The 14,825-nt window shown below is 33.9% G+C and overlaps 1 protein-coding gene across 2 annotated transcripts in view; it reads right to left on the bottom strand.

Moving 5' to 3' along the window:
• The window catches only part of ST8SIA4 (ST8 alpha-N-acetyl-neuraminide alpha-2,8-sialyltransferase 4), an 87,476-nt gene that overhangs the window by 63,704 nt on the left and 8,947 nt on the right, over positions 1 to 14,825 (bottom strand). For both annotated transcript variants that reach the window (XM_006207971.4, XM_072958336.1), the window contains exon 3: positions 8,173 to 8,430. In XM_006207971.4, coding sequence (XP_006208033.1) covers positions 8,173 to 8,430 — 258 coding nt within the window. The remainder of the gene's footprint in view (positions 1 to 8,172; positions 8,431 to 14,825) is intronic.

Here is a 14,825-nt window from a genome sequence, read left to right as displayed (position 1 = left end):
CATGACTAATCATCCAGATGTACAATTATTTACTAATCCTTTCTTGCTGTGTGTTATAAAATACCTTTATCTTAAACCATTGTTCACATTTGGGTAAATTCCTAGAACTGGAAATGGCGAATAAAGGAATCCACTTGTTTTAAGGCTTGGTGGACTTTTTTGACCTAACTTTTGGAAAAGATGTGTCAATTTACATTTTTAAAAGCATTTCACAAGAGTGCCAATATCAATGTAACTTTCCACTGAGTATTAAGAATTTTAAATATCCTTGTTTGATTGATAGATGAGAAACTGTATTTACTTACAACACTGCATTTTTAGAAAATCAGATCAGCATTCAAAAATAATCTTAAAAGTGTCTCTTGTAGATAAAATCTTTTTATCCAAGGAGTGACATGATTGGAGGAAAAAAAGTTAGAGCCCACCTCACATCACAATCTATAAAAAGTTCCACATTTAGTTTTAAGTAAAATTTTAAAAATCATAAATACCCAGAATAAAATAGAAACTCTGATTTCTACACAGAACATGAATTTCATGGTTACAATCAACAGAAATCACAAAGATAATTAGTTTTCTGAAAACTACAATATTTCATAGATTAAAAATATGAATGAAATATTAGGTAAAAATAAGGTAGAAAATACATGCAGCAAATATCACGTAAGTGATACTGTTATTTCTAAAATATAAAGTGGTTATTTTAATCAATAAGAATTTTTTTAAAATCTTTTAAATGCCCTGCACCAGGCTCCCTACCAGGAACTTGGTTGTTTGCAGTTAAAACATTTGAGTTTAGAACAAACATTCCCAGTTAGAGTGCAGGGCAGTAAAATAACGCCATTTGTTCTGTGTGAACACATAGAAAAGTAGGCATATTTTTTCTCTCCCGGAAGAGTCTATTTTGCTATAAAAGAGTTAGCATTCATGGAAGGGCAAAGTGGATGATTTAAGGTTTGCTATAAATTACCCACCAGTGGAGAATCAAACATTGATTGAGCTGTAAAAATGCATTGTATCGGTCAAGGTGGGTCAATTCTTCCATCTTTTTCTTTTGTGAAACATCTCTTCCCTTCTCTTAGGAAGCTAGATCATCATAAAATAAAACATTTTTATCTCAATGCTTTAGTTTCCTTAAGAAATATATCTCTTCACTACAATTATTTCTAATTTTATACACTCAGATTTCATAGACACTTCTGTCTATTTGAGTAGTCCCTGAGTCTTCACATTTTATATTATCTAGTATGTCATTCAGTGTCAACTATACACATGTTTGATAAATTTGATAAATTTGGGGAAGGGCTGTACTCTTGTTTATAGAAGACAATGAGAATTGGCCTTTCTAGTCAGTTGGCATGGCTATTAGAAAATGTAACACTTAACTTTCAACTGCAATATTTAACTCAAGCAAGATGTGCTTTAGTATCAATCGTCATTAGTTTGGATTTGCAGTTCATGCATTTTTTTACTGTATTTCCTGATACTTAGAAAATTACTTTGAAATGATAGGCTTATTATGATGATTATTAATATCACTGGATGGTGAAAACAATGATGTTCAGAAAATAAGATATTTGTCCGATATTACATTTCCTGCTTTTATTTTTTATTTTATTTTTATTGAATTATGGTTGATGTACAACATTTTATTAGTTTCAGGTGTACAACACAGTGATTCTAGTAACTGTCAGGAACTCAGCTGTTCTGATTCATGATATCTCAGACATTTCACTATACTACTCATTGTATTTCTGTACTTCTGTATTTTCTTTTTAATTGTTAGGGTTTAAATGACCATAAATGTTTTCTTTCACCTATAGTGGTATATAAATGATATATACTGTCTTCTAAACTCTAAATTCTTCAAATTTTATAGCGTACCTTTAGGTAAGTAATTATACCTGGGGTAAATGTAGGGCTGAGATTTAATAGAGGCAATGCTTTCACTCTGTGGGTTCTCTGAGTAGGTAAACTTGTAACATTCTAGGAAGAGAGAAACAGAAGTAGCATAGAAAGGCACATAACTTCATCCAGTGTCACCTGCAAAGAACTTCGCCTGGACTCTTGGACTCTATTATCAAGAGGTGGTTTTCTTGTACAGCACTGATTCCTTCTCTCTCTCTTTCCAATATTTAGCATAAGTTAGGACACCCAAATATAAAATACACAAATTAACATCAATAGCACAATGTCTCTAATGCTTACCAATTTTATTAACTTAATGATGATGCTCCTAGTGTTATCATTATTCATCTTCAGGTGACATTAAAGAGTCACTTAAGTTAAATTTGGCTCAGATACGGTACTACTCAGACCATCCCATAAACTGCACGTAAAGTCTAAATGTAGTTTCAACTATCTTACAATTTAGCTATAGTAGGGCTCACCATACTCTTTAGATTGTGTTAATTATTGCTCCACACCATGTAAAGGTGACTGAGTATCAGTGATTTAGCCCATTCATTCTGTAAGGTGTATAGTTGTTCGGTGTGCTCTGGTCAGTGTATGACAGGCTGTCAGACAGTTCGTGGTACTAATACCTCGTCAGGTTCTGTAACATCTTCTTAAAATGTATTGTGTGTGATACTTTACATATTTTACATCCTGGAATATTTCAAAGACTTCAGGTAAAATTCTGAGTTTGAACAGTGTCATTCAGTACTAGAAGCAAACCTTTTATTCTCAAAAGTTTTGTAAATTAGTCTGCATAATTGGAAATAGATCTGGCCAAAGACAAATATTTTAAATTTACCATTTGTCTTCAGAGATACCTTGTTTCAGTGATCATTCCGGACCCCACACAGCCCCAGGCCTCCTTTAGGAGGAATACTGGGACACTCCTGTCTCTAATTGTGCTCCACTCATGACTGGCCCATGGCTGGCAATCATAAAGGCTTCTCCTATGAACAAACTGATATAGTAAGTTAGTACCTTTGAGAAAATAACCTGATGTTTGCCTTTTAACATGTTATTTTCATTTAAAATGACTGTAAGAATAATACCACACAAATGCGTTTCAAGATTAGAATTGTAGATAATGTGGCGCCTGAATGCGAGAAGGATTTTAGGGAATTATTTGCAGAGGCCTCTAAACTGACTGGTCTTAAAAGTACTGGTACAGGGAGTGTTTCACAATTTTAAAATCATATATATATATATATCTGCTTTTTTCTGTCTAACATGATTATAATTGATGTTAAAACTGTAACATTAGTCAATTAAATATTTGGAATATCTTTTTATTAATTAATGCAATAAAGCTTTCATCAGACCTAAAACCACACTTACTTAAAAACAGCACAGATGCAGGTGTTATCTGAAGATAAGAAGAGTTTATCCCAGAGAGGAAAAAGAGGATAGTATTGGAGATAAAGTTAAACGTCAAGCAGAACATTCTTTTTTATAGATACTGGTCTGTGCCTACTCCCTGGATGCAGGAGCACATAAAGGGAAGCCACTGTTTCCTCCAGTTTCAAAATAGCACATCCAGAGAATTCAAAACACCTACCAATATCTGAAGAAGTAGGTATAATAAATAATCTTACAATAATATTTCCTCTCTTGCCATTTGTATCAACATGGATGGACCTTGAAGCCTTATGCTAAGAGAAGAAAGTCAGACAGAGAAAGATAAATGTGATACAATAACATTTATTTGTGGAATCTAAAGTAGCCAAATATGTAGAAACAGAGAGGAGAATGGTGATTACCAGGGTCTGGGGCGGTGGGGGAAATGGAGAGATTCTGGTCAAAGAGTACAAACTTTCATTTAGAAGATGAGTAAGTTCTGGGGATCTGATGTACAGCATGGTGATTATAATTAACAATGCTGTATAAAATACCTGAAGGTTGCTGAGAGAGTAGATCTTAAATGTTCTTATCACAAAAAGGAAATGATAACTATGTGACATGATGGAGGTGTTAGCTAACACTATGGAGGTGATCATACTGCATATATATGTGTATCAAATCAACACGTTGTACACCTGAAACGTATGCAATGTTCTATGTCCATTATATCTCAGTAAAGCTAGGAAAATAAAAAATTTCCTTTTAGGCCCCCATTTTCTTTTCTTCTCAAGAAGATGAGAGAAGGTTTATAACTGACACATCAATGCTAGGCTAAATTAAATTTTTGCATATCTGGAGCCATATGACACGATCTTTAATACAAGATAAAGGACTCACAAGAACTTTATCATCCTGTATAAATTTTCCCTTTCAGAGAGAATTGTAGGTCTAGAGAAGATCTTTTCAATCTCGGTGAGTGACCGACTGCCCGTGTTTCTCTACCTTGGCCTCCTTCCTTGCAACGTGGCGCTCCCTACTTGAGGAACTACAGATTGGGTGTCTTGAGGGTTGCACATAGAAAAAATACTGATGAAATGGAAATAACATTATTATTTGAGTTGGGAGTTTTAGGCATTTTTAAGAAATAAAATTATTTCCCTTTGTTCATTTTCTGTTATTTACATACATATGAGACCTATATTTTACAAATTAATTCAGTATTTAGTCAGTAATTACAGAATCAAAGTTGGGCTTTACTTGATTTTATTACCCTCATTTTTTGTCCTTTAAGCATCACGTAATGATATTGATCAGGGCTCCTATTTTGTGTAAGAGCCCACGGAACCCAGCATTTAGTTGATTTCTTTATGACATAAACAGCCACTGAGGGAGTATCTCTTCTAGGAGAGGTAACACATGACAATGTGTGTGTGTGTGTGTGTGTGTGCGTGCGCACCTGTATTTGTGTATAGCTACCATTATATGTGCAACATAAAACATGGGTGCTTTTCACAGGCTTATTTAAAAATATTGCGGGATATTAAAAATAACATTCTCCAAAACTACATTTCACGGGATAATAATGCCATGAATCTGTGGGTTGCCCTGCTCCTCAACAGGACAACTGTTTGGAGGAAGAGATTCCTGTTTGCATGTAATAATGCATTCTGTATGTCATTAAACCAAGAAGACAGCATTTTATTTCTTTAAAGCACTTTCAGAAAAAATTACAGTGAAATTTAAACTCTAATGCTAAATGAAGCTTGTACCTAAAAATAATGCTTTGCTTTATAAAGTTAGAGGCCAACCTAAACACAATCCCTGGGTGAATCTGATCCTTGGGAGGTCACTAAACTAACAGCGCCCTCTGCAAGCAGATCAGGCACAGATCCTCTCACAACAAACTTACTAATCTAACAGGAAAACGGGAAAACAGGCAAACAAACCGGGAACAACAGGCTACACGTGCAAACGACCAACTCAAACGAGCTGTTGCTATACAGACACACATACACACAACAGAGCTCTGCAAAGGAGAGAAGTATGAAAGACTTTAAAGATCGTTACTAAAATTTATAACAATTTTAACCAGTTTGATATGGAAAGGAAGCTTTGAAGGAGTGGGGCTTTGAGTTCTAGAGTAGAAGAGACACACGTCCAACAAAAGGCCACATATACTTGGGGAAGGAAAAGATACTTGGTGCACACATGATGAGCCAGATGCCATGAGAAAGATGAGTTGTAGAAAGGACGGAGGTCTGGTATAATATGTCACTGAAGTTCCTTGCATCCATAAGACTCAAAGGAATGAATGCCCCAACTAGATATTATTACAAAACAAACAAACAAAAAACAAAGAAAGAGAGAGAGAGAAAGGGAGAAAGGGAGAAAGGGAGAAAGGGAGAAAGGGAGAAAGGGAGAAAGAGAGAAAGAGAGAAAGAGAGAAAGAAAGAAAGAAAGAAAGAAAGAAAGAAAGAAAGAAAGAAAGAAAGAGAAAGAAACAAAGAAAGAGAGAGAGAAAGAAAGAGAGAAAGAAAGAGAGAAAGAGAAAGAAAGAGAAAGAAAGAAAGAAAGGAAGGAAGGAGAAAAGAAAAGAAAAGAAAAGAAAAGAAAAGAAAAGAAAAGAAAAGAAAAGAAAAAGAAAAAGAAAAAGAAAAAGAAAAAGAAAAAGAAAAAGAAAAAGAAAAAGAAAAAGAAAAAGGAAAAGAAAAAGAAAAAGAAAAAGAAAAAATGATTTTCTGCAGGGAGTATTAGCTTCTAATAATAGGTGGATCCTTGCCCAAATTTTTCTTGGAAAATCAGAAACCCAATTTGGGCTATACTTCCCTATTACATACTTTAATCCAGAACATTCCAACTTCTATTTTTGGAAACCAGTAAAACTAGGCAGAAAACAAAAATAATTATGACGATGGTTTTCATGTCTTCATAAGATGCTTATCCTAATTTTTCTATACCTCTTGATAAGACCATAAAACAACTACTGATTCACAGGATTGATCACTATTGTGTTCTTGTTAAATATGTTTTAAAAATAATCATAGCTTAGAAAAATATAAAGAACTCTTGAAGTTCTATTCCTAAAAACACTCGCCTTACAAATGATCACCAGTGAGTGACTTGCAATAAGTAGATAAATAAGTTCTGGAGTGCTAATGCACAGCACAGTGATTACAGTCATCCTGTATTATCCTCAAACTTGCTAAAATACTAGATCTTAATTACTGACACCACAGAAAAAGAAGAGATAATTATGTGAACTGACTGAGGTGTGAGCTAACATTACAATCTTCATTTCAGAGTTAGAGGTGGGTCTGGATCTGATGGGTTACGTAGATCCCCAAAGCTTAGAAGGATGTAGGAACAAGGAGTCAGTCAGATTTGGATCCCGGATTCCTCCAGGATCAACTGACTCCAAAAATTCTCTTCTTTACATTATAACAATTTCTACTATGCTCTAAGATATTTTCTGCTTTATCTTACTTGCCCTCTGATTTTAGTCTCTTCAGAAATTCTAGAAGCCTCACTTTTTCCTCACAACCACACTTCACACAGACTTCAATGTTTGAAGCTCATTACTTTCACTTCCACTGTCATTCCCTCATCAAATGTTTTTGCCTCCTCTTTGGATGTAATTTTCTTTGTATATCTACATGTTGACAGGGTCTTTCTCTCAGTTCAATCGATTTAAAAGTTTACATTTTTGAAGACTCAGCTGATGTCAAATCAATCTCTAACCCTGCCTCCAATGGAGAAAACTTACACTAGTTAGGTAAAATGTTCATGAATTATACTCATTGTTATAAATCATAGTCCCTGAGGGTGTTCTCTATTATGGTTTTGCACGGCTATTATCAATTTATAAAAGATTATTGACTATGATTAATACTTATATAATTATACTTATTTTAAGGCTATATTTCAAAAAGATTTTTCAAGGTCTATATAGGCTGGATTCCAGCATAGCTTCAAGACTTCACGTTATTTGTCAACATGGCAAATCAGTATACTTTCCTACCTATCTTTATATTGCAGTATTTCATATTTCATCATACATGTTTCATTTATTCAGCAAATTTTTCTAAAGAACTAAAACAAGCCAAAAATTCCATTCAGGTATATGAATTGAGAATTAATTGTGCTAAGTAATATCTTGTGTTGTCATCACAATCCTATGTCTACTGTTGTGTTTCAGTTAATCAAAAGTGAATCACACACGTGGCTCACCAGATACATGCTGACCATCAATGAAAAACAAACAGAATTATCTAATTATGTGAGAAAACTCAAAAACTAAAATATACTAACATACATAAATACCATGTATGAAGACTAATTAAGACAATTTGGCCCAAGATATCAAATATAAACTTAAATTACGTTCTTAGGATCTGCTAAATAATTGTCATTAAAAAAAGTAAAATTAATTCGTATCTGTTACATCACTGCATAGTAATGCTCATAATTTTATGAGTAAACTAACATAATCAACGAATATAAAGAAGATTATGAATATAATTAAGTGAATTAATTCATTCACTAATAGAAATAATTAATTGTTGTTAGTGAATGAAATAGCTTTTCTGTGTGAGTATTGAATTTAATAAAACTGTCAAGTGGCCAAAAAAGAAAAAAAAACCTGGTATGAATCTTATTGCTATAAGATCAACTTTTCCTTCAATGATACAATAATTTTAATTTTACATCCCAGGGTAAATGTAAATTTGGATACTTTACAGATAAAGATATTATAGATAAGTATTTGTCTGAGCTTTCATAAACTGATTACTCATATTAGATTTAAACATTTCTGCCGGTTTTCTACTCCTAAAACATCTTTGAAGAAATTCCAATCTTTAGGAACAGAAGAAAGCTCACCTTATTACAAAATTGTGACTGTCGATCTCTTTTCCACATTCACTATCTAGCAGAATGCCAGAATTTCCAACAACTGCACAGGTTTTAAATCTGCGATTTTTCATTGGTGAAACTTCGGGTAGGAGGCTATGCAGATCCCGAGAAATATTCAGCGTCCGGCGCCTGTCCAGCACATAGTGTATGACATCGCCAGGCTTAAAACTGCTCTTGACCACTGAGACATCTCGTTCTGCATCTAGGAAACGAAGAATGTTCTTCCTATATTTGAAATACAGACAAAGTTTTTCGTTAATGACAACATATTCAAGGACTGGTATTACCATTTACAAAGTAACCTAGGATAAAATGTAAATTGGTAAATCACTACTCTTTAATTTTCAGGTGGTAATTAAACCAACCAATTAAGCAGATTCTGTAAGAAGTAAAATATTTTAAAAAATCATTGGTACATAGTTTTTCAATGATTTTGTAAACAGATATGTAGTATACACATCTATTTGTGGAGTGAAAAAATCCCCCTCATTTATCAAAATATAAGGAAAAATTAGTTTATTAGGTAAAATATAAGTGCCATGCCTTGACTTTGCTTAACTAGATAGTATTCTGCTAGTGTTAATTCATTATCTATAGTTATCTATTTTTGTTTCATGTTGTCCAATTAAGTTGAATACAAAAAACTCAAAACTGTTTGGAATTATACCTTAGTTAACTCTATTAAAAGAATTGACTTTCCCAATAAGCTTACTAACATTTATCCAAATCATGGGTATATTACAATTATTTGAAGAAAAGTTAAAAGTATATCACTGTATGGTATATGAAAGCTTTTCTTCCAAGCTCAAGAATCCAGAAAGTAAGATGGTATATTAGAGGAAAAGACAGACAGATAGAACACTGGACCATGTGTGGCAGAGATAGCTGATCGTTCTTTCTTCCCTTTTCTTTCCATATTTGAATCCTCTCTGTTTTATTTGGGCACAGAGATGCTCAGCTAGAACATTTCCAAGTTTCCAAATCCAGGTGCAGCTGGGTTTGTTTACGCGAGTTAGTTTTCTTAAACAGGATGTGAGTGGGTCACGTGCATCCCTATATGAGAAAGAAAGAAACTTCCAGCCTGTCTGACCCACTGTATTTCAAAGTCTCCTTTTTTATGGAAGTCTAGCTCATCTCATACCTAATAAGGAAACTGACAATAGATGTGAAAGGCTACATAAACATATATGCACATGCTAAGTTAGATGAAAAATGATAAAATAGAGCTGGCTGGAAAGCTGGTGATCCCTAGCATGATATTGGATAGCATCTGATATAAACGTTGTCCACAGTAATTTGGGAGTCACGTCCTGTATCTAATAAGCCTGTTGCTCTTGGAGAACTGGCTAAAAGGCGCTTGAGTGTTGTTTTATGTTGGTTGCCCCTTTTGGCAAGGCACTAAAAGAGGTGAAGCCAGGCATGAAAAAGCTGAGTTGGAAGCTCAGATGGAGGAGACTGTCTGCAACAGTCAATAATCTAAACTGTGTGATAATCCAGTAACTAGGACCTCCTAAATGTTTCCAATAACCCAATTAGCAAGAGATAGACTACAAATCAGAGCCATCCCAGCAGCAAGAGGGATACTGCCTTCTCCCCTGAGTCTACAGATTTAAAGGACTTAAAAGTCGCTGCCAGTACACTGAGGAAAAGGAGGGAGAGGACTGAATAATTAGAGGAGAATTAGAAGGCTAAAGAACTGTGTTCAGAAGGAATCTTTGGAGTTACTTATACCAGGAACTAATGACATGGAAATAGCCCAGGAGTCTAGAAAAGTTTTGAGGGAATTTTGGGAATCCTATTGACAAAGAAAACAGTGACCCTGGTCTGCAAAAGTCTGGGACTGCTTGATTCTCAAGCTACCAAACATACACCAGCTAGAAGCAGTCTGAGAAAGCACTCTCTGGGTTGGAAGTTGGTTATTATTTACTGAAGTGCTCTTGCTGCAAGCTTGTATTTTCAGAGTGCTAAAAACAATGTCATTATTATAACATTCAACATGACAGACATATTTTTCCTCTAATGCTATTATTGTTAAAGTTTCATCACTTTTGTAAACTTTGTCACTGAGCAGAAAATATGATCTCTTCCTATTACTCCATCAAAAGGGCAATTCCCCAAATCATACTTATAAGCCAGAAGGATGACTAGCAAGAAGCGATGTAAAATCACTAACTCATATCTTTCCTTTTGTTTTCTTTATTTTGGTTTGCTTTAAATAGGTCCCAGTTTAACTTGTGGTCTAATTAGAAAACCAGGTGATTAAAAACATTATTTGGCCGGATATTATATATAAGAAATATGTCCATCAGCTCACTGAAAAGGAGAATATTTTTTGAAAAAATTTTCTCAAATATTTGGAATATGAGGTTCACAAGGAGTGGAATTTGTATGGGAAAAATCTATATACATGCCCTACAAATAAAGTCTTAAAATTAATAGAAATTGTCAGACCCTGTAACAGTCATCTTAACGAAGTGCAGATTATATAAGAAGAGAATTGCTGGTGAAATCAGCAACCAAAGAATACACGAATTGCAGAAAATTAAGAGGTCTTTTATTATGTTAAGCACTTATGATTCTTCATAAAAGTTAACCACTAGCATCAAGAGCAGCAATCAACTTTTGTACGTATTTATTGAGTACCATTTATTTGGTGAAAAAATTTAGTAATGACTGACACTGTATTTCAACATTTTTTTTCATTTCCTGTGAAAATGACAAGCCTGAATCTAAAATAAAGACTGCACGGATGTGGTCAAATTAACCAAGCTAGATGGTGTTATTTTCCTTCGAACATAATTTAAAGGGTTGCATGTAACTCACAAGTAGTGACATGTTTGCAAGCGTGAAGAGAAGAGAGGTCCAGATTTGAAAGAAGACTCTTTAGCTTAGAAATCCAAAAGGGAAAATCCAGTTACTCATTAAAAAAAGAAAAAGTTAACACTTAAAAGCTTGTCAACTGAGAGCAAGAGGGACTTTCCAATAATAGCACCTTTGCTGTATTATAGAAAGCTAGCAGCAAAAATATTTTCAAACGTTAAGTCCTCTAAATCCCTGACTATAATAGAACACCTTTAATTTATTCATTCTCAGGGAAAGTTGATATAAAAAGTGAGCTCATGAAGAAAATAATGTTCAATCAGATAAATAAGTATCAAGTACAGATATTATTGTATGTATTATTCCAATGCTGTCCTACAGGCTCAACAGTAGTTTATTTTTTAAATGGAAGCAGTAAAAATAGTATAAACACTTCCTGAGAATACAAAACACTAATTCATATAGACTAATCAAAATATAAGAAAGTAAAACTCAGAAAAATTGTTAGTGTAGAATTTGCTTTCTTTTAACTGAAAGAAAGAGGGGAAAGGAAACCTTGAATGTCTCTAGTTGACTCTTTTTCTTACACTGAACCAAACTTTTAGTTTCTATTTTAGGGCTTTATCTGAGCTAAGATTCCTGGCGTAAGAAGCAAAAAAGACTGAAAATAATTATTTTGAATGAATAATATTGTCACTTCAATGTTTAATATTTTTTTTGGAAACAGTAAAGTTACGTTTTTCTCTCCCTTGCAGGCTGTAGGCATCTTTTAGATTATAGATGGAATGGACTACTAAAGTGCTATGGATTTGCTAAGTCTACTCGTTGTTCAGACTGTAAATGTATTTTTAAAAAAGAAAGAAAGAAGAAAATTTATGCTTAAATATAATTAACTAAATGTCATTGGGAGAATGAAAACCTATTGTATTTATGCTGAACTGAAGTAACACTTTAAAGTATCACCAAGAACACATATGCTTTGCTCAAAAGGAAATTGACAGGAATGAAAACAGCAGGTTAAAACTACTCCAGAATGAGAGAGAGAGAAAACTCCAACTTCTGGGCTCTACAGAAACATGAATCAACAAAAGCTAACGTTTAATATGTAGGCTGTACCAGCTAAGTTTTCCTAATATGTGGTCAAGTTATTACCAGATAGTTAAAGCAGGGGATTGCATTTTCTGCATGTGACTCAAAAGAGCAACAACAGAAAAGTTCTTTACAGGCCTGTACCTGTCACTCTGTAAGCATCATGTAACCTTTGAAGCCCTATTAGAAACGGAAACACCTGAGTTCAGCAACTCTTTTAGGGTAAAGATAACTGAATATATGCTGCACTTTTGGTAAGACTGAAAAACTTAATCATAAAGATTATTTTTTGTTAGGCAATGTTGGCTCAAACTGAAAGGGTGGTGTAGACTGTTAAACTGACAGGAATAGATTCTATACAGAAACTTTTCAACTGAATTTTCAAGCAGAACTTCCCTTTAAACATCACCCATCGCTTGAAATAGCAGCTGCAGAGTCCCGAGGAATTAATTTGCTAAACATTGTTTTCACTTGTGAAATGTTAAATATAGCTAACCTATCACCAGGTGCCACTCTTTCTTCTCTGTAGGTTTCTCGTCAACAACAGGCACACGTGCTACGACAACTAAAAATTTAATCTAAATGACACTGTTGACTCCGTCAATAAGTATTGTGAGGCAAATCTTACAGCTGGACTGCATCACAAGTTGAGAAACAAATTAGGTAATGATACACATACTAGGAATCTGTTTTTGCAAACTTTTGACTCCAGACAAAAATCCCTGAATCAACTCAACTGTTACTGATACAGTTTACTAAAATTAAAAAAAAAAATTAAGAAATGCCAAGAGTTTCATTATGACTACAAAAAAGCAGAGAGAACATAATTTTTGTCTCAAAAGAGTATTTCTGCAACGCAACGTGCCTCAAAACTCTGAAAAAAAATAACCTGTAGCTTGTTAGGGCTTCTGAGATTAGTTAGGATCCTAGCTATTATAGGAAAGATATTCTTGCTAGTATCAAAAGAAAAAAATCCTGAACACAATCAAATGAAAAGGCAAAATTGCCTCAAAAAGCTTGAAGTAAAGCACTTTTCTGATTTAATTTACATCTCAGGTGGCCATTTGGTATTTGGCCCACCCCCCAGCATTTGGTAATACTAAGTGAGTACTATCTCATACGTGATCATTTTAGAGCAAAAAACACAACCACTGTGTACTTCACAAAGATACATTTTAATAGTATGTATTATTAGTATTGTAGTTTTCCAAAAAAAATTGTCTCATGTAAGAGCTCTGGTTCTGCAGTCAGACAGGCCTGGCTTTGCAGCCCGACTCTGGGACCAACCAGTTGTGTGGCCCAAGATGTGCTCTACTGGTCACTTACTGAACAAAGTGAGTGGAAGAAATGTGCGTTGATCTTTTTCTAAAGTAAATCAATGCACACCACAGCAAATTCTTTTTGACGGGTAAAGTACATATAAATTTGCAATTATGTTTAGTCAGCCTGCAAATGCTGTCCATTCAAGAAGTTTCATATATGATGACTGAGTTGAGAATATTTTTGCTGACTAATTAATTACGATGTGCTTAATCTGTCCTGATGAGTAGCTGAGCTCATACATTTCTGTATATCCATATCTAGTATTGAAATCTTTAGACTTCTATTCAACACATGAAAAATGAGAAAAAAGAGAAACAACCCAAAGATGGAAAAAAAAAATCAAGTCACAAGTGTTGGACACAACCAAATAATCTCTCAGTACAATGTTCACAGATACTCACAATATCTGATGTATCATAAATGTGTCATGTCTCCGCTTACAATAATAAAGAACAAACTACTACCAATAAAACCAAGCCTTTAACCAAATTAATTAGTTTAATTGCGACATTAGCTGTGGAATGCATAAATTTCCCTAAATCTTGATGAATTTTCAGAGTACAATGAACTAATACACGGAACCATCTCTCCGACAACTCCCAGAGATACAGTTGTTTAATGAATATATATGAATCAATTCTTGATGTGCTTGTGAAAGCAGCAGAGTGCATATACGGCTGAAAGAATTAGTAATAACAAAGAAAATCATGTCTACAAGTGTAGGGAAAAACAATTTATCTTCAGGGACTGTTCCACATTTTAATGCAAATAGATAGATAATTTATTAAGAATGTGCACAAGAGCATTATAAGTTTAATGAGATTTTTAAAAATGAGAAAGATTTGTAAGCATAGTTCAATCATGTAAGATCAAAAACGACTAGTTGTAATGTCTTAATCCAAAACTTCGAAGAATTTTTAAAACATTTGTAAAATATGCCCATATCCACTCACAGACACAAAGTAATATGGTTCTTCATAAATGTTATAGATGTGGGGAAGAAGCAAAGGAAAATAACAATCCAAAATACCTTATGTTTCTAGCATGACTTAAAAAAAAGTTAAGCCAACAATCAGACATTTTTATGTTCTAAATTTTGTATTACAGGTGTCAAATTGATTGGTATTTACTAGTCACGACTGTTACAGGCAATTATAATTTTTATGAACTGTTTGTACATTGTACAATAATGGTTTCACAAATTATTATTTCCTTATATGGAAGTGGCAACTTTGCATGTGTTATTCAGTATTTGCTCACTGTTTTATTGTTTACTTCTTTATCTGTGAAGGAGAACCATATGGAAAGAGCACTGTCATCTCATTCATATTGTTAGCTGTTATAACTGAAAATAAATCACCCTCAAAGATATAAATGCAACCCTCATT

The sequence above is a fragment of the Vicugna pacos genome, chromosome 3 (genome assembly GCF_048564905.1).
Source record: "Vicugna pacos chromosome 3, VicPac4, whole genome shotgun sequence".
Classification (NCBI taxonomy): domain Eukaryota; kingdom Metazoa; phylum Chordata; class Mammalia; order Artiodactyla; family Camelidae; genus Vicugna; species Vicugna pacos.
The sequence above is the reverse complement of the archived record's forward strand: the minus strand, read 5'-3'. Positions and strand labels throughout refer to the sequence as shown.